General features: G+C 41.9%; 1 protein-coding gene across 5 annotated transcripts in view; it reads left to right on the forward strand.

Moving 5' to 3' along the window:
• ATP11C (ATPase phospholipid transporting 11C) overlaps positions 1–25058 on the forward strand; it is a 183926-nt gene that overhangs the window by 99641 nt on the left and 59227 nt on the right. For all 5 annotated transcript variants that reach the window (XM_059384662.1, XM_059384665.1, XM_059384663.1 and 2 more), the window contains exons 6-14: positions 10588–10716; positions 12497–12600; positions 14695–14745; positions 15841–15905; positions 16204–16285; positions 17105–17255; positions 17891–18088; positions 23340–23501; positions 24186–24337. In XM_059384662.1, coding sequence (XP_059240645.1) covers positions 10588–10716; positions 12497–12600; positions 14695–14745; positions 15841–15905; positions 16204–16285; positions 17105–17255; positions 17891–18088; positions 23340–23501; positions 24186–24337 — 1094 coding nt within the window. The remainder of the gene's footprint in view (positions 1–10587; positions 10717–12496; positions 12601–14694; positions 14746–15840; positions 15906–16203; positions 16286–17104; positions 17256–17890; positions 18089–23339; positions 23502–24185; positions 24338–25058) is intronic.

The raw sequence follows: 25058 nt of genomic DNA on the forward strand, positions 1-25058 counted from the left end.
GTCTGTATTGTGGTCCGAATAACAAACTTCCCAATGGCCTTGACTTCGGCCCACAGCTACGCAGTTGGTACCCTGAATAGGCCGCACATGGCTACGGCCCTTTGTGACACAACCATTTTTCCTTCTTTTCTTGGTCATCTTGAAAGTAAGCCCCACAAGAGAACCCATCTTAACCATCTTAACCATTTTTTTGTTTTATTTTTTTGTAAGGATTTAGTTATTTGTGGGGGAGTTAGGGAGGAGCAGAGGGGGAGAATCTTAAAGGAGACTCCCTGCTGAGCATGGAGCCCAACAGCACAGGGCTCCATCCCGGCAGGCATGAGATCATGACCTGAGCTACAAGTCAGAGGTTTAACCGACTGAGCCACCTAGGCGCCCCTAAGATTTTATTGTTTTAAGAAATCTCTGCACCCATTGTGGGACTCGAACTCACAACCCCAAGACCAGGTGTCACATGCTCCACCAACTAAGCCAGCCAGGCATCCCCCTCATCTTAACTAACCATTTTTAGTGTACAGTCCAGTAGTGTTAATAAGTTTATTCACATTGTACAACAAATCTCTGGAATCTTTTCATTGTGTAACACTAAAACTTTATACCCATTAAACATGAGCTCCCCCTGTCCCCCAGCCCTTGGTAAACACCTTTCTATTTCCTATTTCTATGACCGACTACTTTTGAGAAATACTTCCTACGAATGGAATCATACAGCATTTATCCTTTTGTGCCTGGCTTATTTCACTTAGCATAATGTCTTCAGGGTTCATCCATGTTGTAGCATGTGACAGGAAGTCCCCTCTTAAGACTACATTATATTCCGTTTTGTGCGTATACTCCCTTTTCTTTATCAGTTCATCTGTTGATGGACATTTGGATTGCTTCCACCTCTTCAGAATGTAAATGATGCTGTGACAAACAAAGGTGTACAAATAACTCTTTGAGATCCTGCTTTAAATTACATTAGATATATACCCAGAAATAAAATTTCTTAATCATACGGTAATTCTGTTTTTGATTTTTCAAGAATCCTGCATACTCTTTTCCAAAATGGATATGTCATTTTATCTTTGCACTTAGAGTGTACAAGGGTTTCAACTTCTCCACCGCTTCTCTAGGGCTTGTTAGTTTCTGTTCTTTTGATGGTGGCCGTCCTAATGGGTTTAAAGTATCTCATCGTGGCTTTGACTTGGATTTCTGAAATGATTAGAGATGTGGAACATCTTTTCATGTGCTTTTTGGCCATTTGTGTATCATACTTGGAGAAATGTCTATTTGGATCCTTTACCCATTTTTTAATTTGTTGTTGAGTTGTAGAGTTCTCTTGTATATTCTGGACATTAACTCCTTATCAGATATATGATTGGCAAGTATTTTCTCCCATTCCTTAGGTTACCTTTTCATTCTGTTGATTATTTCCTTTGATGCAAAATTTTAAGTTTGATATATTCCCATTTCTTTCTCTTTTTCTTTCTTTCTTTCTTTTTTTTTTTTTTTTTTAAGTAAGCTGCACACCCGGTGTGGAGCCCAACACAGGGCCTGAGCTTACAACTCTGAAGTCAAGACCTGAACCAACATCGAGAGTTGGATGGACAGTTCACTGACTGAGCCACACAGGCACCCAGATATATTCCCGTTTCTAATGTTGATTTTTTTTTTCCTGTACTTTGGTATATGTCCAGGAAATTTTTATTGACTCCAACATCCTGAAACTTTTCCCTGATGTTCTTCCAGGAGTCTAAAAAGTTTAGGTCTTTTTATTTTTCTACAATTCTGTTTATTTATTTGAGAGAGAGATAGCATGAGCAGAAGGAGAGGGAGAGGGAGAAGCAGCCTCCCTTGCTAAGCAGGGAGCCCAGCATGGGCTCGATCCCAGGACCCCAAGATCATGACCTGAGCCAAAAGCACACATTTAACCAACTAAGCAACTCACTTGCCCTTTATAATTAGGTCTTTAATTCATTTTGAGTAATTTTTGTATGTGACGTAAGATAAGAGTCAAACCTCATTATTTGCATGTGGCTATCCAACTTTCCCAACACCATTTGTTGAAGAGACTATCATTTCCCTATTGCATAGTCTTGACACACTTGTTGAAAATCATTTGGTGGGGCACCTGGATGGCTCAGTGGGTTAAAGCCTCTGCCTTAGGCTCAGGTCGTGATCCCGGGGTCCTGGGATCGAGCCCCACATTGGGCTCTCTGCTCAGCAGGGAGCCTGCTCCCCCACCCCGCCTGCCTCTCTGTCTACTTGTGATCTCTGTCTGTCAAATAAATAAGTAAAATCTTTAAAAAAGAAAGAAAGAAAGAAAGAAAGAAAACATCATTTGGCCATACATGCAAGGTTTATTTATGGGCTGTCTCTTCATTGGTCTATATATTCATCTTTATGCAAGTACCATACCATCCTAATTACTGTTGCTTAGTAGTATGTTTTGAAATCTGGGACTGGGAAGACTCCCCAAGTTTGTTATTTTCAAGATCATTTTGGCTGTTTGGAGTCCTTGAGATTCCATATAAATTATAAGAATTTTTTTCTATGTCTGCAAAAAATGTCATTTACATATTGGTAGGAATTCCATTGAGTTTGCAGATTGCTGGAATGGTATAGGCATTTAAGCAGTCTGAAGTCTTGCAGCTCATGAACATGAAATGGCTTTCCTTTTATTTTTATTATCTTTGCTTTCTTTTAGCAATGCTTTGTAGCTTTCAATGTGCAAGTCTTTAACTTCTTTGGTTAAGTTTATTCCTTTTTTTTTTTTTAAAGATTTTATTTATCCATTTGACAGAGAGGCAGGCAGAGAGAGAGAGAGGGAAGCAGGCTCCCTCCGTGCAGAGAGCCGGATGCGGGACTCGATCCCAGGACCCTGAGATCATGACCCAAGCCGAAGGCATCGGCTTAACCCACTGAGCCACCCAGGCGCCCCTGGTTAAGTTTATTCCTAAGTATTTTTTCTTTTCTGATGCTATTGTAAAAAGAGTTTCCCTTTTTAATTTCCTTTTTGGATTGATCCTTGTTAGGATATAAAACCAACACTCAAACCAACACTCAAAATCAGTTGCATTTCTATATAAAATGCAATAAAAATTCAGTCTCCTCATTTCTGTATAAAATTCAACTGATTTTGAGTGTTGGTTTTATATCCTGCAGCTCTGTGTAATTCATATATTAATTCTAACAGGTTTTTGTGTGTGCGGAATCTAGAGTTTTTTATGTATAATATTATGTCATCTGCAAACCAGAATAATTTTAGTGCTTGTCCAACTTGTGTGCCTTTTTTTTGGTTTGGTGTAATTGCTCTGGCTAGAACATCAGTACAATATTGAATAGCCGTGCTGGGAGTGGATGTCCTTGCATTGTTCCTGATACTAGAGGAAAAGCTTTCACTCTTTCCTCACTGAGTCTGATATTAGCTGTGGGCTTTTCATATATGGCTTTTATTATGTTGAGGTCATTTTTTTTCCCCCTCTCTTTGTAGTTCATTGTTTTTATCATGAAAGAGTATTGAATTATGCCAAATGCTTTTTCTGCTTTGATTGAGATGATTATCTAGCTTTTGTCTGTTGTTATGTGTTGCATTACACCGATTGATTTTTGTGTATATCCTTTCATTCCCAAGGATATATCCCATTTGGTCATGGTGGGTGATCATTGTTAATGGGCTGTTGGATTTGGTTGGGTAGTATTTGTTCAGGACTTTTTTCATCCGTATTCATTGAAGACACTGGTCTGTAGTCTTTCTTTTACACTGTCTTTTCCTGGTAAAATGGTATCAGTAATTCAGGCCTTAATAGAACAAGTTTGGGAGTGCTCCTTCCTCTTGGAGTCTTCAGAAGAGCTTGAGAAGAATTGGTGTTATTCTTTAAATGTCTGGCATAATTCTCCTATGAGGTCATTTAGCCCTGGGTTTTCTTTTTGGGGAAGTTTTCAACTCCCGCTTCAATCTCACTAGCTTTGGGTCTGTTCAGATTTTTTATATCTTCGTGATTCAATGTTGGCAGGCTGTATGTTTCTAGGTATTTATCCATTTATTCGAAGTTATCCTACTTGTTGGCATACAGTTCTTTATAGGAGTCTCTTATAATCCTTTTTATTTCTATGGCATCAGATGTAAGGTCTTTTTTTAGCTATTTGAGGCTGTCATTTTTTTCTTAGTCTAAGGGCGTGTTGATTTTATTGATCTTCTAAGATATTATTATTTTTAAATATTTTATTTATTTATTTGACAGACAGAGATCACAAGTAGGCAGAGAGGCAGGCAGAGAGAGAGGAGGAAGCAGGCTCCCTGCTGAGCAAAGAGCCCGATGTGGGGCTCTATCCCAGGACCCTGAGATCATGACCTAAGTCGAAGGCAGTGGCTTAACCCACTGAGCCACCCAGGTGCCCCCAAGATATTATTTTTAAAAGACTATTTCTGTGTGAATATGGATTAAAATGTGTAAGGTAACAGAAATCAGATTCTCCAAAATAGGAAGAAGATGGGTAGAACAGAAAGAGAAGAGGGCAGGTGAAAATACCATTCCAGAATGATTTCAGGGTTGTGATAGGGATTCATTAAAAATGATACTTTCCTCCCTGTACTTTTATCAAGTATTAATCAGTGCTGAATTATTTCCTAAACACTGGGAATTGTTGGACATAAGTTCTCCATCTTACAGCAATAGGTATATTGTCTTGCATCTTCTTTTAGTAATAATGGGGAAAAAGCTACAGACTGGGAGAGTTACCTGAGATTGATAGAGAATGTCTTTCTATCACCCTTTTTTCTTCTCTGCATTTTCTGCATCCCATAGGGGAAGAGCCTCAGCTAGAGTGGTTAGGATCTGAAATTGCCAAACCCGTCTTAGAAATTCAGCTCGGTTGTTCAGCATAAGAACCAAATGCAGCCTAAGTGATCTATAGCATTAAATCTGTACCTCCCAGGGCACTAAGTAAAACTGTGAAACAAGTAAATGTTTCCCAAATCTGTCCCTTTCTCTTGTTTCCTCTCTCTGATTTAGCTGTCACCCCCACACATAGAAAGATACCCCCCCATCTTCCACCTTTTGTTCATCAGGCTTCTTTACCTTTGAGGCTGATCTCAACCAGGTACAATCTTAATTAAATCAGTTGATGCTATTGTGTGAAATGCTGTTTGATTCGGCCCATTCTGGAATATTTGTGGGTGGCAAGAAATGCCTATAAACTAAAAGTATCTAAATGTTTGATTGCTTGCCTGGGGAAATGGGTAGACTATTGTTGAATAAGAGAGTAACTTGGTGTGTACCCTCAGTACAGTGGAAATTTTTTGAAGGGTTTCAAAGCCAGGGAGCGACTTGCCGGAGAGGATAAGAACCTATATTAGGATGACAGTAGTAGAGCTGACAATAAAAATAGTAGTTAACATTTATATATAACATAAATATGCCAGGCATTGCCTTTCCCATTATATTAACTTATCTATTTTTTTTAAAGATTTTATTTATTTATTTATTTGACAGAGATCACAAGCAGGCAGAGAGGCAGGAGGGTTGGGGGTGGCAAGCAGGCTCCTCGCTGAGCAGAGAGCCCGATGCGGGGCTCGATCCCAGGACCCTGAGATCATGACCCAAGCGGAAGGCAGAGGGGGTAAAACTGAGGCACAGGAAAATTAAGAAACTTGTCCATGACGAGTAAGTGGAGGACCTGGGATTTGAAACAAGTTTGGATCATGAGTTGCGCCCAGAACCACAACTTTGTCTCACCTGTCTTAGGATTAAGCCAAATGGATATATTCAGGATATGTTTTGGAGGTATACTCATCAGGGCTCGATGTGTTGTACTGGGAGCAGGGAGGGAGAGAAAGAGGAAAAAAGATAAAGATAGCCTTCTTGGTTTTGGCCTGAGCAACTGAGTGAATTAAAGAGAGCTATGAAACAAAATGCTGGTAATTAAGAGGGAGAAGGCTGGGAGAAAAACAGGTTTGGTGATAGATGCAGGAGTGAAAGGGGCAATCAGAAATTCCATGTTAGCCGCGTTCATTTGGAGATACCTGTTAGACCTGCGGATGGAATTGTCAAGCCTGGAGCTTCGAGATGGTTGAACTGGCGATGGAAATTTGGATTTCATCAACATGTAGATGGCACATGGAGCCATGGGACTGAATCGAATCCTAGAACATAGAAAAGAGAGCTGACAAAGAGGACTTGAGGAATTCAAGGTAAAAGCGTGGCTCTTTGTAAGGAAGAGAGTATACGTTTTGGTGTTGGCAACACTGGAAGAGTTTCTTCAGGTTTTCTGATTATTGCCTTTTTTGTATCCAGTCTGCTGGTAAGTCCATGGAAGGACGTCTTTTTTTCTTTTCTAACTTTCCCTTTTGCCTTTTCTTATAGTTTCCATCTCTGCCCAAATTCTTTTTTTTTTTTTTAATTTTTATTTACTTATTTGACAGAAACCACAAGTAGGCAGAGAGGCAGGCAGAGAGAGGAGGAAGCAGGCTCCCTGCCAAGCAAAGAGCCTGATGCGGGGCTCGATCCCAGCACCCTGGGATCATGACCTGAGCCGAAGGCAGAGGCCTTAACCCGCCGAGCCAGCCAGGCGCCCCTCTGCCCAAATTCTTCATGTGCACATGTATGGTGTCTGCCTTTTCCACAAAATACTTTAATATCTTAATCATAGTTATTTTTATTTTTACATGCCTGTTTCATAATCCAAAATCTCAAAACATTTCCGGGACGGGTCCTGTGCTGACTCCTTTATATCTTGATGTTAGGTCATTTTGGTCTTGTGGTTTTTTTTTTTAATTGAATTTTGGACATTGTATGCAAAACAATGCTAGAGACCAAGGTAAACAATATTTCTGGTCTGCAACGGGCACACATCTCCTGTCAGCCCATGAATGTGTAGGTTCAGTCAGGCTAATGGGGAGTCGAGCTGGCTTCGGTGTTTGTTGTGGCCATAGCGGCTTTCAGTGCCCCACTGGAAATTCCAGTTCTGGGAGTGCTGGGTGTAGGGCGGGGGGGGGGGGGGCAGGGGGCCTTGCTCAGTATTCCTGTTCCTCGCCCCCAGGAGGAGAGGTAGATTGCTGTTTCTTATTATTATTCTTATTGCAAGTCTCCTGGGAGGAACAGAGTAATTTCTTTCTTTTTTTTTTTTTTTAAAGATTTTATTTATTGGGGCACCTGGGTGGCTCAGTGGGTTAAGCCTCTGCCTTCGGCTCAGGTCATGATCTCAGGGTCCTGGGATTGAGTCCCGTATTGGACTCTCTGCTCAGCGGGAAGCCTGCTTCCTCCTCTCTCTCTCTCTGCCTGCCTCTCTGCCTACTTGTGATCTCTGTCTGTCAAATAAATAAATAAAAATCTTTTTTAAAAAGGATTTTTATTTATTTATTTAATAGAGACACAGTGAGAGAGGGAACACAGGCAGGGGGAGTGGGGGAGAGAGAGAAGCAGGCTTCGAACTGAGTCCGATGTGAGGCTTGATCCCAGGACCCTGAGATCATGACCTGAGCTGAAGGCAGATGCTTAGCACTGAGCCACCCAGGTGTCCCCCAAACAGAGTGATTCCTTGGTCCTCCTGCTGGAGTCTCAGCATTAAGCAGGGTGCACGCACCTTTGCCTCACTCTGAATACCTTGTCTCAGAACTGCCACCTCCCTTCCAATGGCAGTTGAACTTCCCAGGCTGGCGCCCCGGTAGCCATGGGTTTTCTGTTCCATCCCCAGCAGCAGATGGTGTTGATTCTTTGTCTCCTCTAGCAGTGGTGACGTTTTCCTGAGACCAGCCGGGGAGGGCTTTTCTTGCCTTTCTCCCGGACATAGATGGGTTTTGCCTCAAGAGAGAGGGGGGTCCAGGATTATGGCATCTCTCACATCTATGTTGCAACCCATGCCAGTGGTTACGAGCCCCTCTTTTCTCTCAGGTTTACAGATTTCAGACTGTCACATTAGCTCCTACCAAGCCTTTAAGAATCGGTTCAAAAATCCACTTGTTTTCTTCTTCTGCCCTTTTATGGCAGTCATCGCTTGCTCCTGTGCCTTGTCAGTTGTGAAGCAGTTCGCTTCTCCTGTCTCTCCGCGGAAGGACTTTTCGCCCTTTGAAATTCAGTTCACTTGGTTGCCTCGCAACCTCAGCTTTCTGATGAACTAAAAAAACACATAATTTTGTAGATGATCTGGCGTTTTCTAATATTTATCATGAGGGATGGTGATGTTCTTTTGCTGCTTTTAACTTTGCTAAATGGAAACAGAGCCGCCGGTGAATGCTCCCGTGTACCCTGTTGTTCCCTTTCTTTAAAAAAGCCCTTCCCAGTTGAGGGAAATTGGCAGGGGAGGTGACCATGAGAGACTATGGACTCTGAAAAACAATCTGAGGGTCTTGAAGGGGCGGGGGGGTGGGAGGTCGGGGGAACCAGGTGGTGGGTATTAGGGAGGGCACGGACTGCATGGAGCACTGGGTGTGGTGCAAAAACATTGAATAGTGTTACGCTGAAAAGATATAAAAAAAATAAATTATTTTTTAAAGAAAGGCCCTTCCCACCTCTCCCCCACCCTTGTCTTAGGGTAAGGCTTGACCCCCTGAGCCTGGCCTGCCTGCCCTCTAAGGTCTGCCCTGTGGCCATGTCACCAGCCTCAACTTGCGCTCAAGGTACAGAACCTTCCCAGTTCATATCTGAGCAAAACATACGTGCTGTAGAAAAGATCGTCTCTTTGTGGTTTTTATGTGTTGCTGCCTAAGAATCATCTTCCATCCTTGAAGGAGCGTTTCCTTCTTTTAAGATGATTGAGGATTTTGATTGTTATTTCTCTTCTATGGATTTAATCATAGGTTGTGGTTTTATGCAAGCAACACAAGTGTTTATGTAAGTGAGAAAGGAAAGATCCAACAAAATATTATTTACAAATTAGTTCCGTTAATGATGCTATTGCTATTGGCTGCTGATTAAGATTGGCAAGAAAATAAAATTGTTCCCGAATAGGTCTTGAAATCCACATCTCTCTCTGCCAAATCATGTAGCAAATAGGAGGCAGGTGTGTGTCATTAATCCAGCGTTTCGGGACCGGTGTGGCCCGGTTCGTGTGCTAGGTACGGGCCCCCCCTGGTCACACCGGGGTGGGTTGTCTTCTGCCACAAGCATCTGAGGTGCTGCACAAAATTTTCTCCGGCACAGGATGAAAAAGTTTGGGAGGCCCTGAACTCTAGATGATTTCTTATGTCCTTTCCCAAAACTGTCAGGACTCTTGAGAGGTTGGGAGTACAGGAGTGGCCGTGTGTGTGTGAGAAGTATCAAGTGGTGAATCTGGGCCGGGTCCTCGGCGAACTGTTTCACCTGGGTCCTCCCTTCAGGCTCAAAGCAGTCCGGCGAGCGAGTTCTCATCACCTGAGGCACTCACCTGAGCTCATGGGGTGGCGCGGCGGAGCTGGGCCACAAAGTCAGGTTACAGAGTCCTACTCTGTAGGGCGCCTGGGTGGCTCAGTGGGTTGAGTGTCTGACTCTTGATTTCGGCTCAAGTCATGATCTCAGGGTCAGGAGATCGAGCCCCACATGGGGCTCGTGCTGAGCACGGAATCTGTGTGTCCCTCTCCCTCTGCTCCGCCCCCTGCACGCTCTCCCTCTCTCAAATACATAAATAAGTAACATCTTTAAGAAAAAGTTCCACCAGGGGCGCCTGGGTGGCTCAGTGGGTTCCACCGGGGGCGCCTGGGTGGCTCAGTGGGTTAAGGCCTCTGCCTTTGGCTCAGATCATGATCCCAGGGTTCTGGGATCGAGCCCCCCATCGGGCTCTCTGCTCAGCGGGGAGCCTGCTTCCCCCTCTCTCTCTGCTTTCCTCTCTGCCTGCTTATGATCTCTGTCTGTTCAATAAATAAATGAAATCTTAAAAAGAAAAGAAAAAGTTCTACCTTTTAACCATTACGACTTATTCCCTACATTTTAAATTATGTGCACTAGAAATGGTTCCTGATTTCTTCTCATGGTTTGCCTCTACTTGAGCTTTGGGTACTTGCTGAGAGGAAAGCATTTCCTGTGGCTGTATTAATGGAGTGTTCTGACTGCAGGATGAATGATTGGAAAGCGACCTGTTTGAAAATTATTTCTTTGTCAAATGTTATGGGAAAAGTAGATGCCTCTCCAGCTGGCTAAGTTTTTCCGAGCACTGAAGAAGGGCCTGGCACCCAACAGTAACAGCTGGTGTTAGCACAGGCAAAGAAAAGCATGTTGAAATACGCACGATGCGGAGTAGGACAGTGGCTGCCCAGTGTTCAGGAAGTGCTCAGGTCGAGACACGCAGATTTTCAGGATTGATTCATGAACTGACAGTGGTCATTGTCTTATCGAACAGCGGTGCCAAAAAACATCAGAGAGTAGACTGCTCCCAGGGTACTGAAATGGTTTCTTTGAAAGTAAAGTTCACTAATAAGGTAATCTGACAGCATCGGTCAGTTCTTGTGACCTTGCAGAGGATTCTGAATGTTGAATAATGTTCTTTTCATCATCTTTCCCATGGCGTGCGATGCTGAGACACTCCCTAGGAGCGGGAGGGGTCTCCTGCTACTGTTAAGGCTGCAGTTTGAGGTATAATGAATGCTTTGTTTGGAATTAAGAATATTTGTATTTCTTTTTCTCTCTCTGCTAGGTCGGTGATGTAGTAGAAGTACAGGCAGATGAAACCTTCCCCTGTGATCTCATTCTTCTGTCATCCTGCACTGGCGACGGAACCTGTTACGTGACTACAGCCAGTCTTGATGGGGAATCCAACTGCAAAGTAAGGGAGAGGAAACCTTGCCTCAACATCTCAAGCTCAGGGTAGTTAGTCATACAGGACTGCTTCCCACGGCTCCCAGTCTTTTATCTTGTTTTTTCCTATTTGTGCAAGTTTTGTATTTGAAAGCAGCTTTTATATAATTGTGTTTGAACGTCTAAGCAGTTACCCAACTTTAGGGAAAAGCGTGGTGTTCAGCGAAGAAAATCCATGTCCCAAATAAAAGCCACCACGTTTTCTGTAGCCCTGTTTGCATTGATATCGACATGTCCCATTTGATGTTTTCTTTGGGCTTTTTCAAGTGAATGTCGTTGTAGGCTTAAACTATGTAACTATAAAAATAACTTCCTGTACTCTAGCTGCCGATCTGTTTTTATTTTTAAAGTGATGATTTTCTTGAAAAAATGTTTATCATGGCATATAGGAACTCTATCTTGGAGTAGTTTGGTTGCTTTTTAAAAAATACTTAGGGTTTTGTTTGGCAAATGTTTGTTCATTGCAACTAGGAAGAATTATAAACGAGCTAAAGTAAGTTTGCTCAGATTGGAGGCTAACTTTGTTCCACAGTACTTAATGGCAATCCGTTCTTGGCCGTCGTCCAGAGCTCCACAGGGTATGAAGGTGTATCCTCTCTATGCTGTGTTTAAGGAAGGGCACTGATGTGCTCACCTCTGTGTGTATCCTTGAGGGGCTTTTCTCTGCTTGTTTTTTCCATCTGGAGTCGAGAACCAGAACTCAATATGTGAAACAGGAACTGCAATGCCTAGGAGATGACTAATTCCGTACTTCAAGGGCATGGTGATGAACTAGTGCTTTTAAACTGTTCGAAAGCAAAATTCAATTTGAGGAAATGTAAGGATAAAAATCAAGAAATCTTACCTAAAGATGCCCTAATAGGGGAAAAAGTTGTTTAGAGGAAGAAAACTTTTAAGTGGCTTCTTTGTTCAGTTTAGTTGATCCGATCAGATCTGCTAAAAAGTACATAGGTTTTCAAAATCAGGGGAGAGTTTTAAATAGAACTCAGGCAGTTCCGTAATATTCCCAGAAGACCATGCGACAGCTTTCCCTTCTGCATAAGTGGTGCAGTCTTGGAGTCTGTGTTAACCCTCCTTTGATGATTTATAAATGGGTTTATTGGCGCCTGCCTTGAGTTCTGGGTAAATCAAGTGCATAATATACACTAGTAGAATATGCCAACTGTTTGACTAAAGCAAAACACATCATATTGCTGCTCTTCCTATGAAATGTAGCCTCTTTGGGCATTTTCAATATGATTAATTATGCTATTTGTGTAGTGGAACTATTAATGAATTTTTTCTTTCAGTTGGCAAAATGTTAGCCTTCTTATGACCCAAAGGGTTATTTATGTTCAATTCATATGTATACATTGATACCGTGGTACCCTCTGGTGAACAAAATAACAGGGCTCAGTTCTATAAATAGGAGAAAAAGTAAATGGGTTAAGTTTTTCGTTGGGTTTTCCGTTAAGGATATGCATGCTACAAATGGAATTCTCTCTGCTGTCACTATCAGGGGAAGCTTTTAGTTTTTTCATTATCTTCTAAATCTCTTTGCAGTGAGGTTATCTTTCTAATTGTTTGTAATATATTCGAAGAATAATACCATAAAATTTAGTTAGTGGGAAACGTGCATCAATATTTGTATTATTCTGCCAAAGCCTCTTACAAAAAACATACTGTGTTGCCGGAATAAGGTGGGTGTACGATGATGAAAAGAATCCCTTTGTCTTGGTTTTGCTTTTTCTTCTGCTTTCCTCATCTAGACACATTATGCGGTACGGGACACCATTGCACTATGTACAGCTGAGTCCATTGATACCCTCCGAGCAGCAATTGAATGTGAGCAGCCGCAGCCGGACCTCTACAAGTAAGAATCCCCTGGTTGTGATCTGCCCTGTGCGATGGTCTGTTGACTCGGCCGCTCCTTGCCACCAGTATCATGAAGAGACCCGCCACTTTCCAGCCCTCCTTCGTTCGTGTTTTTATGAGCTGTTCTTTCCTTCTGGCAGAGAAATGAATCAAATCAGCCTTGTTCACTACCAGCCCAAGATAAATCACTGTAGGCCCAGACACCTTACCTGTGATTTTTCTTTTATTTTTGTTATTTGTAAACACGACCATCTATCGTGTTTTAAGATTATGTTACCCCGTAAGGCTGCTCTGTGAGATTCGTGTATTAATCAGAGTTAATGAAAACAAAAATAAGCCACTGGGTATGTCCTCCAACATTAAAGAGAGGAAGGGGATATGGGGCCACGCACTATCCTTTTTTATGAGGATTATGCTGAACTCAGTATTGCAAATAGGCTGCTTTTTGTCTACTGTGATTTCCTCTATTTTACTATACTTGGGCTTTCTGGAATAGACTTGCTGATGAACAGTCATTGTAGGTTCTCAGAAATTTGGCATTTGATTTTTTAAGACTGGTTAGTTTGGTTGATTAGAGCATGCTGTTGATAAGGATAGAGTAACAAGTTTTATCCCCACGTGGGCCAGTTAATCTCATTCTGTTCCCTCTTACAGATGGCCTCAATTACCCGTGCCAGGCATCTTGTTAACGAATTCTGTTGGTCATAATGGGGGGCCAAATGGTTGGATGTAGCTTAACACCAGCGCACAGTAGTGGAAAAACAGAGTCTTCATCCCACTACAAGAACGGTGCCTTCCCTCCTTCCCATCATTCCTGAGAGTAGGAACTAGGACCATAAAACAAAACAGCTGTTCCCTGCCTTCAGGGATCTCAGACTTTGCAAGGCAGATAAATATTTATTAAAGCTAGGCCTATAGTACAGAGACATAATAGAACAGACTGAAACGCCCATGGAGTCACAGAAGAAGGGGTGGCCGATTCTGCCTGTGTTAGAGACCAGGATGCTTTTCTGCATGTTCACATGGCAGCTCCTAAATTTATTGGTTACCTTAAATATGAAGGAGAATTTTAGGGCAGGGAAGGTTATTCCTGATTTCTCTGGACTAGGCTGAGTGTCCTTGATTTGTGTCTTCAGAACACCTGTGCTTTCACAACCTGAGCCGTGATCATTTATTTACATTGTAATTGCCTGTTAACTTGTCTGCCTTTAGTGGGAGGAACATGTCTTTCTGGCTTCCTAGTGGGCCCCTAGCACCTACCACAGCACTGGCACAATTAACATGTGGTGAATAAATAAACAGACCATCATACTTTGTGTACATAGTAATCACAGTTCACTTTTTCTGAAAAACGATGATGCAAACTATAAAATATGCATAACTCTCTCTTGTTAAGGAGAGTTAGGCCGCCTTACCCCATTTTTTGAGAAATGCACATTATCGTGTGTCTAGCCATGTTAAGTGAGCAGATCAAGCTCGGTATTGTGATCAGCTGAATGAGAGAGGTTGGAAATTTCCGAGGTGGTCATTAGATGTTTGCCCCCTGAGACTCATGCAGTGGTTCTCAAAGGGTGATCTTGGGCCAGCACAGAGTCACCTGGAAACTTGTTGGGAATGCAGATTCTCACCTGAATCTAAAACTTGGGGGTGGGGCCCCAAAGTGCCCCGTTTAACAAGCACTCCGGTGGGTCTGGTGCACGCACAAGTGAAAAAAACACTGAACTAAGGGGTTTAAGTTGTGTGTTAGCACCAGCTCTCTTCACATGCATCCAGAATAGAGGGTAATTGTTTGTGGAACGGATAAATGAGCGGGAATGTTCTGTGCCTGCACAGTGCCAAGTAGACTCTGAAAATCAATTTTGAATCTTTGTGTTCTTATAACCCATACTATTATTTTTTAATTATATGAAAATATTACACATTGTGTTGATTCAGCATAACTTTTTTTCCCAGAAATATACTGGGTTTTTGTAGTTCATTCAGTCTTGCCTCTTTTGTATTATCTGTATCTTGATTCATTCCCATTTACGTGGTATATATAGATCTTTACCTTGATAGAGAAGACACATTTGCCATTATGTTCTTTTTGCAGGTTTGTTGGGCGAATCAATATCTATAGTAATAGTCTTGAGGCGGTTGCCAGGTTAGTTTGTCCTTCCTTTCATCTGTCCTTTTCGGGAGGAGGCGGGTATATTTCTCTTTAAAGCCCCTTAAAATACCTGGGGTGCCTGGGTGGCTCAGTGGGTTAAGCATCTGCCTTCGGCTCAGGTCATGATCCCTGGATCCTGGGATCGAGCCCCACATTCCTCTCTCTGCTTAGCGGGGGGCCTGCTTCCCCCTCTCTTTCTGCTTGCCTCTCTGCCTACTTGTGATCTCTGTCTGTCAAATAAATAAGTAAAATCTTTAAAAAAAAAAAGCCCTTTAAAATACCCCAATACTTCTCTGTATAGAAAAGGCTGGAGAGCTGAATAAACCTGGATTAACTAGCCGGCGTCCCAGTAGGCGGGTGGTGTTGCAAATGGTGTCTGAATTTGCAGAGCTCCGGGCCCTGGGGGGCCCACATCTGTTCTGGTTGTGCAGTGGCAGACTGTATTGGGGGGACACCTGGAGAGTGGTGGCTAAGGGAGAGTAAATGAGGGATAAGGCAGTAGATGAAAAGCCGAGAGAATTACCTGGACTGAAAGAAAATGAAGCGCTAATCATTTATAATGAACCAATTCAAATAAAAGGGCTGTTTTCTTCCCTCTTCTGTCATCCAGTTAATTACCTCAATTTTTCCACTTGGCCTTTATAGCCACGCTTAAAAGGAATTTAAATGCTGGCCGCCCAGTGATTGCCCCAAAGGCGGGTTTCCACTCTAAATATGTCAGTATGTCTTTCCACCTTGATGGCTGCTTTCCCAATCTTCTGTCACCTTTTCTTCCATTGCTTGCTGTCTGCCGCTCTGTACTGCTCTTGCTGTCTGTGAATCAGAATCCTTCTATCTGTGTGCCCCCCCTTTACCTCTGCGTGTTGCTGGCGACTCTTATGCTCTGCTTCCAACTGTGCTGTACCCTCAAGGAGGTTCAGAGGGAAAGATCTTTTAGCTCATCCTGGGGCGTAAGCATATGATCTAAGTGGAAAGATACATTCGGAACCCCTTGGAGATAGATGTGTATTAGGGCAAAATATGTCCCCAGAGTTGATGATGCTATATTTTTTGGGCTGTTTGGATAAGCTGTGTTCATTTTTCATTTAGGTCTCTGGGACCTGAGAATCTCTTGTTGAAAGGAGCTACACTAAAAAATACCAAGAAGATATATGGTGAACAGTTTTTAAGATCTCCTTGTCAGAAATATGCTTTGTAAAGCCTGTGCATAAATAGTGCATGTTACAAATTGGACATGGCAGATACTTGCCACTCAGTTTAAGCCTGTTTTTAGGTGTTAGGACTTTATAAGATGGTAAATAAACTATAAATATGACCATCGAGTACGTAGAATGAAAATTATAAATGATGCGTCAGCTGGTGACTAGACTCAGGTTAAGACACAGCTTGGTGGGAAGTCGGCTGGCGGTCATACTTGTGACCTAGTTTTCACTGTCTTCTTTTATGCCTTAGGAGTTGCTGTTTACACTGGGATGGAAACCAAAATGGCTTTGAACTACCAAGGGAAATCTCAGAAGCGTTCTGCTGTTGAAAAGTTAGTGTGCACCACAATCTCTTTGGTAGCGATTGAACTGTGATATAGTTAGTTTTTGGTAATTCCGAATAACAGCTGTTAACAAAGAAATAACGTCTGAGCAGCAACATGGCGGGACTCCTGTTAGCCTGTCTGCCTTGCACAGGAAGCAGTGATCTCCGAGCCGGGTGACTTACCTAAACTCATGTAGCTCTTCAAGGGCAAAGTCTATTTGAATTAGAATTTTGCTCCCTTTTGCTGCTGGATAGTGGTTTGGGGTCCTCTAGTTGCTGTATGTAAGGAAGTTCAACAATGTAGGTAATAGTCTCCTGCTAGAGCTTCAAGCCCGTTGTTCCAGCATGGACCTCACTGTCATTGCCAAGGATATACTGTGTATCAGTGGCACCCCCTCCATAGCCCTACTTGCAGATCCAAGGAGTCCACACTAAGTATGAGGATTTCACACTGGCTCTACTGCAAACCCTTAGAATTTAGGGAAATGGAAACAACCTACTCTTTCTTTAAGGGGTGAGTAGATACGGTCTATGCATGTGTGTGTCTCCTGTCACTTTTTAGGATCCTTCTTTTTTTTTTTTTTTTTTTTTTTTGGTAAGTGCATTAAGCTAGTCAGCCACTGCACTTGGTGAGCATTGGTGAGCAGCAAACAGGTCAGGAGGTCAGGGCTGGCTTTTCCACTTTACCAACTGAGCATAAGGCTTCTGCAGTGGTAACTGTGCTTACCCATCATCCACAGGAGAGGCTTTAGGAAACTGAATGGCTTAATTTTTACATGGTTGATATCTTATATAGTTTTTAAATCCATAATATCTTCTTTTTCAGATCCATTAATGCCTTCCTGATTGTGTATTTATTTCTGTTACTGACCAAAGCTGCAGTATGCACTACGCTAAAGTACGTTTGGCAAAGTACCCCATATAACGATGAACCTTGGTACAACCAAAAGACTCAGAAAGAGCGGGAATCCTTAAAGGTAATCAGTTTTATGCTGCAACTTTTAACTCTTGCTAAAAATTTTAACTCTCGCCCTTTGTGAGCGAGCCACCCTTTATTGAAATGTTATTTGGATAATGATACCTTTTGTTGGCTTCCGAGTTTTCTCAGGTTGTATGGTAGCCCCAAGCTGTTAGACATTTAAGAAGTTTTATAGGATTTTTTTCTTTTACTTTAGGCATCTGTGCTTATTTTTAGCTCTTTAGTTAAAGAGTTTGAAACAGCTGATCAAGAATCTCAGGTTATATGTCTCTGGCTGTACCCAAGAATCTGTGTGACTATACATGAGCTTGGAATGTGTCATAAATAGATGCCTACACAGAAACTTCGATCCTGTGTTTGTACTGGGGGGAAGGCAGAGAATTTAAGGAAGTGAAAAAGTGTTAAGAGGTACATTTACTGAAGTATAATGATAAAATTGGGGATGTTTTTCAAATGTTCTTTTCACATACTATGATGAGAACTTTGGCCAATGGGATAGTATCATTAGGAACTTCATAGCAACAGCAGTGCTTTTAGTATTGAAATAAAAAGAAAAGTTACCTGGTTCTTTATCTTGTACTTGTTGGCTAAAACTGTGTATCTGATCAGCACGAACTATTTCTTTTGTTTTAGGTTTTGAAGATGTTCACTGACTTCCTGTCATTTATGGTTCTGTTCAACTTTATCATACCTGTATCCATGTATGTCACGGTAGAAATGCAGAAATTCTTGGGCTCTTTCTTCATTTCATGGGATAAGGACTTTTATGATGAAGAAATTAATGAAGGAGCCCTGGTTAACACATCAGACCTTAATGAAGAACTTGGTCAGGTTAGAATGTATTTTTACTTGAAATAAGTTAATGTATTGAAAATATCTGTTCTTATACTCTAGCTTACCAATGTATGTGACCATTTCACGTTGGGAAATGTGATTCAGATATTCTTTTATCCAGGCATAGAACAAAGACAAGCAGTATTTTCATAGCTGTAGCATTCATTATCTTGTTGGCATTTTTGAGGAGTAGCCCACTTTATATATTAAATTTGAATGTGACGGAAATTTTCTTTACAACTCACCTGGCGATGTTGTTAGATTATGGGCTGTTGCTTTGGAACAGACACATGTAGTTGGTCTTCCTCAGCGTCTGTTACCAGGTGGGGATAGACTCTGGGGTGGTCAGTAAAACTATTCTATGACTGTGTTTTGTTCCATAAGCAGCATTGACTAGAGTTGTCCTGTTGATGTTGTCTTGGTACATTTTTGATCAGACAGAATACATTCCTAGCAAGCAGAGTTGTTAACTCCAGGGCAGGAATTTAAATGAAGTCAGAATGTGAGGGCATGTGCTCCTCAGAATGCTTTTTGCTTCATATACCAGTGTGGCCCAGGCTGTGGCCTCATTTCTAAGGCAGGTGCGTTTGTTCCCAGTGTGGTATGGTCTAGCTATAATTCTTCAAATGGTGACTTTGTAGGTGATTTTCTCATCAGTATTGAGAAAGTTCTTCCCTTTGTCTGGATGTACTGTGTGTCACGTAATGCTCTTCACAGGCTGGGGGAATTTTTTGGCTTTCATTTAACTTTCATGATATTTAGAATGTCAAGGCTGTGGAAATGTCATTTCTATGACTGGGAGATGCAAATTCGGTTAATGGAACTGTGCGGCTGGAACAGGGCCTCACACTTGTTTTAAATGGTGCCAAGTTGCATCTACGCCTCAAAACCCTCCCCCCGAATGTAGCCCCTCACAGCCCCCACTCTTTCTGTTCTTCACCCAGCCGTGCCTAGACCAGAGTACCATCTTAACAACTACAGGCACAAGGGGGAAAGGACACTCCAGATACCAGTTCTGTTGAGAGCTGACAACATGACTCCAGGATCCCAGACTGTGGAATCTGCATCCCACAGAGATACTGAGTCACCAAGGATAGAACAAGAATTGAATGAACAAATGCTTTTTTCCCTTAGATATTGTTCCCAGAAGATTCTTTTGAAGGTGACTTCAGCTGCCACAGCTGACCTTACTTAGCCTTTGTAAACCACTTTTAATCCAGGAACAGAGCTGTCTGAATAGAACTACTCTGGTCCCAATAAAAAGTATTGATTACAGCATTACTGCTTGAAAAAAAAAAAAACTGAGTTACAAGCCACCTCTGGTGAACTTTCCCTCCCTGACAGGTGATTTAGTTGAGTAAATCTACCTAGATCCAGTGCGTGGTTCACCTACCCAAGGATGAATGTGGCCAGAGCCCCAGGACACTGCAGATAGAGTGGCCATCATGCCGCATGTGACTCCTAACGCTGTCTAGAGACAGGAAGGATATCCAAGCCACGTGCCATTCAAATGAGATTCTTAAATCTTCCAGACCCCCACCTCAGCAGATTCCAAGTGGAAAGTAATCTTACTCCTATCATTCAGGCTGTATTCACACTGCAGAAAGCAAAGTAGAGCTTTGGGTAATGATCTGGTAAATTTGATCAGTGAAAAGAGACTAGAGTTTTCATTTCAGCCACCACTTCTTTCCCCTAACAAAACCTGCCTTTCTGGCTGGGACTGTCGTTTAGTCAAAGCACTGAGTTAATAGCCAGACCACCACTTTTATTTATATGGTGTAAAAACAACTTGCCTTCATTATCAGCTTATACGTGTGGAAACTACCTGAATGAAAATGCAAAGAAGTCTTGAAATAGTTCCCTAGGCCATTTACTATTCAGTGGACCAGTACGCACAAAATTGCGTGTAACCAGCTTTCTCCTTGATGAGTCATAATTTCAGATCTGTATGACTTTTTATGTTATAAAAAAGCAGTGTCAGTTAGGTCCCACTGATACCATTGCAAATACTTGCTTACTCTCTTTTAAAATGACCCACATTGAGGGGTGCCTGCATGGCTTAGTCAGTTGAATGGCCCTCTTGGTCTTGGCTCAGGTCTTGATCTCGGGGTCATGGGTTTGGGCCCCGCATTGGGCTCCGTGCTGGGCATGGAGCCTACTTTAAAAAAAATGACCCACACTGATATTTAAAAAATGGGAAGGTACATTTAGGACAGTGTTTGACTTGAGAAACAAAAAGAAGAGCAAGCAGCTGGGTGTCACAGTCTGTAGAGCAACCGACTCTTGGTCTTGGCTCAGGTCGTGAACTCCAGGTTGTGAGATCCAGCCCCAAATCTCTCGCCCTCGCCCTCTGCCCCTCCCACTTGTGTACATGCTCTCGAGCTTGCTCTTTCTCTCCCAACCCCCAAAATAAGTAAATCTGTAGAAAAAACGAAGTAGACTGTTCGGTTGGAAAAGGATGGAGTCTTTTAGGATCAGGCATCAGTCTTTTAGGCAACCAAATGGTTTCAATCCATCTTGAAAATATTTTGGGGTAGCCTCCTGCTTTACAGCCCCTTCAGGTCTTGCAGCGATGCCTAATGGTGTGTCTGGGTGTATACTCTGATTCCAGTAATTCAATCCCGCTGTTATGTATTAAACTTACGCTATATATCAAGAATATATTGATGGTACTGAGGTTACTATTACAGAGTATACATGAAACCCTCAAGTTGTTCACCATTCAGTGAGGAAAACATACATATCATATGTAACTACAGCAATGTGACGATAATTGATCAGAAAAAATAGGTCATGTGAGATGATGGAAAGAGTCCAGTACTGTGATTTTGGTCAAGGCAACAGCATCTATCTAATACCTTATAGTTTGTAAACATTTATTATTGTACTTTCTTTTCCAGTCTTTACAGCCTTGAGCGGCAGGCTTAGTTATTTCAGGTTAATATTTAAAGTTTACAGACTTGAGAATTTTCCAAGGTCACAAAGTTAGTAGGTGGTGAAGCCAAGACACCATTAAGTTGAATGATACGAAATTTTTGACCTACAAAAGAGGCATTTCCATACATTCATGAACGTTAGTTCAGGGCTCTTTCCACCCTACAACAGCTGTCTCGCTTTAGGCTTTGCATCCATAAAATGATGAGTTTCAGCTTGCTTATAGGGAAGTGCCTTTCCAACAGCCTCAGACCTGCCACTAGAGAGGAAGAGGCTATCATGAGTTGGGCAAGCAAGCAGCCTCTCACTCTTTAGCCCTTTTTAGTAACAGCTGATCGTCTCCTCCCCCTTGGCCAAGTACAGGGCATGTATTAGAGCAGTGATTCTCAAAGTACAATCCCTGGATAGGCAGCATCAGCATCACCTAGGAACTTCATTAGAAATGTCCATTACCTAGCGCTGCCCTAGAGCGCTGAATCAGAAGCTGGGGAAACAGAGGCCAGCAATCGGAGTTTTAACAAGCCCTCCCAGTGAGAGTGATGCACACTACAATTTGATATTGACCATGTCAGGGTATAGTTTGTTGGCCTTATACCTGCGAGATCAGTTCTACACAGATCCATACTGCACAGAACATTCTGCATAGGGAAACAATTGCACGATGTATTTTTTTTTTTAAACTACCACCTTTGGCACTTTCTAAGATTTCTAAGTGGTTTAATGCTGATCCAAATGTAAGAGGCGCAGTAACCCGGGAGAACCTTCAGGGGAAAATGATGGTAAACAATTTTGATCAAAAAAGAAGTCCCAAAGAGTTTTATTTGAACTGGAAAAATCTAGACGATACAGGAATAATAGCACTTGAATTAATTTAAAGGGAGAATTCAAACTTGGCTGGTTAACAGAGCAAAAAAAGGAAGATTGAAATGCTATATTTGTGCCAGTGCTGCTACCGTGAAAGGCTTTGAAAAATAATTAGAAAGCAACTACTGCTGGAGTCCATCTCTTTCTCCCTTACATAATGAAAACCTTCATCTTGTGCTTATGCTTGTTCCTGTCAGCCCATAATTTTAACTATTTAAGCATAAATTGCCAAAAAGGAGGGTAAAATTGTGGGTTTCCAAAAGCCAGATGTTATAAATAGAAGAGATAAAAACTGAGATAAAATGGAAATGCTCAAAATGGTTTATTTGGCATGGAAAATTTATTTCATCGCTTACTTTTTCCATTATTTATGAAAGAATGCTTATATTATACTTTTTTTTTTGCTTATATTTTAACCTATTATTATAAACTGTTTTTTTTTAACTTGGAAACTTTTTTCAGGAGTATCTAAAAATATACACAGTGTGTGGAAAGAAACTTCAATTACGTTTTTGAACATTAAAGACTTCCTGTGTCTCCTAATTAAGTAACTTGATATTATTATTTTCCCTAACCATCCATACTCTTTGATTCTATCTGCAGTATATAACACAGTGCATTTTACTTCAATCCAGTATATTCATCAAAAATTTTACTTTTCAAGGAAAAGCTTTGTTACATCGCAGTAAATTTAAGTTCCTCTCAAATATTTTTCTGTGAGTTGCACGCACACGCACGCGTGTGTGTAAAAGGGTCAGTCTATTCTTACTTCCCACTTAAAAAATGGACTTTTATTTTAGAACTTCTTTACATCAAAATAGATAAGTAATCAACTGAAAGTTTCTTAGTTTGATAAAATAGCCACATTTTTCTTATTAATCTTCTGTATTTGAGCACGTCTACCTTGGACATGTGATACTATTTCACTGCCTTTAAAAATACTTGTTGGAGGGCGTCTGGCTGGCTTAGTCAGTGGAGCCTGCGGCTCTTGAATTTGGCATTGTGAGTTTGAACCCCACATGTGGTATGGAGTTTACTTAAATTTTTTTTAAAAGATTTTTATTTATTTATTTGACAGACAGAGATTACAAGCAGGTAGAGAAGCAGGCAGAGAGAGAGAGAGGAGGAAGCAGGCTCCCTGCTTGAGCAGAGAGCCCAATGTGGGGCTGGATCCCAGGACCCTGAGATCATGACCTGAGTCGAAGGCAGAGGCTTTAACCCACTGAGCCACCCAGGCGCCCCTTAAATTTTTTTTTTAATTAAAAAAAAGTTCTTACTCATTTGCCACTCTTTTTGTAATAGTGCTTTTGTAATTAACCTGACATTTGACGAGAAGTCTTAGAGACCGAGCTAAGCTACGGATAGGAGAAGAGTCCCGCCTTACAGCCTAAGGAAAACTTAGTCACGCTGAAGGAGGTTACACCGCCTCTGTTTGTGTCCTTGTTTTTAGGTGGACTATATATTCACAGACAAGACTGGAACGCTCACTGAAAATAGCATGGAATTCATTGAGTGCTGCATAGATGGACACAAATACAAAGGTGCAGCGCAGGACACTGATGGTCTCTCACAGACTGATGGACCCTTAACGTATTTTGACAAAGCAGATAAGGTGGCATTTTCCGAATTACATTTTCCCCGGAGACATCCTTCTGTGTGTGCATGTGCTAACTTCGCGTAGTAGAAATAAGAGCTCGGAGTGCATGACACGACTTTGGAATAACCCTTTGCTTTTTTGACTTCAGCTTCCCTGCTTCACTAACACCTCCGGAGATCGTTAATAAGCAGCATTTACAAATAGGGAGGGGTGTGGAAAACGGCTTCGGGGCAAAACTTTCGCTTGTCTGTCTGTCTGATCGTAATTCTTGATGCTTTGTCTTTAAAAATATGAGCTGCTCCGAGAGTGAAGTCTTTTTCAGTCATTCAAGTCCCAGGAGTGTCTAGACATTAAATGAACCCAAGTTTCCCTGCACCTGAGCTATCGCCAGATTGTGAATTGGATACTGAATGAGCTCTTTCAGGCCATAAAGAATTCACCGATTTAGTATTCGGTGGCAGCACGGTAGCCTGAATGAGCGAACACAGCCCCTAGGGTATGTTAGCTGAGACCCGGGGATGCTGTCAGCTACAAGGGAGGATATAGAGCTCATCTGAGTATTAGGGATTTAGAAATTTCGGCTACTCGGTTTGCTGGCGGTTATAACACTTTCTCACATTAATACCTTCTCTCTGTTCGCTGACTACCAGGTGATCAAAGGGAAAATAACGGAGTCATTTTTCTGTTACTGTTCAACAGAACCGAGAAGAGCTCTTTCTGCGTGCCTTGTGCTTATGTCACACTGTAGAAGTTAAAACAAATGATACTGTTGATGGGCCTACGGAATCAGCTGCATTAACGTACATGTCCTCCTCACCAGATGAGATCGCTTTGGTGAAAGGAGCTAAAAAGTAAGCACTTCTGTTAGGTTGGGCGAATAAATTCTGGAGACGTGCCGGACAGCGTGGTACCCGTCGTTAACAACACAGTGGCTTGCACTTCAGAGTCTGGTGAGAGGGGAGAGAGCTCATGTTAAGTGCGCTTTACCACAAACAACAGAACACCGCTGGGGCCCACGGAAGCTTCGAGAGTGGTTGGATAGGTTTCTTACCTCGCTTGTGGTAATGATCTCACAGGTGTTTGCACGTGTCCAAACTTCTCAAATTCCTCACGTTAAATAGGTATAGTTCTTTGTATATCAGTCATACCTCAAGAAGGCTGTCTTAAAAACTCTGAGGTAAGTTGTAGAGAAGTACATGAGCAATTTTGAAGAGTTTAAAAAAAAAAAAGTAGTAAGCACTGCTTGTACTTCTCCTGAGAACATGAAATCACAGGAGGACTAGAGTTGTTTTTTCCTCTGCTCCAATAACCTTATCTTATAAATATTCTTTAATAAAAAGCCGAAATGCTTTCTCTGAAAGTTTGTGAAAAATTCCCCAAACCTAGCCAATTAAGACCAAAAAGAAAATAGCAATGCGTAGGTATGACTTGCATTACTGTTGATAAATACCAACCGGAAGTCCAAATGTTCATATTATATTCTGCAAATTCTGCAACAGTGGCCACTTTCTGTACAACACATGCTATTTCTGAAGCGCTCTCAGCCGTTTTGACGTCACTTTGTAACCGACA

The sequence above is a fragment of the Mustela nigripes genome, chromosome X, assembly GCF_022355385.1.
Source record: "Mustela nigripes isolate SB6536 chromosome X, MUSNIG.SB6536, whole genome shotgun sequence".
NCBI lineage: Eukaryota > Metazoa > Chordata > Mammalia > Carnivora > Mustelidae > Mustela > Mustela nigripes.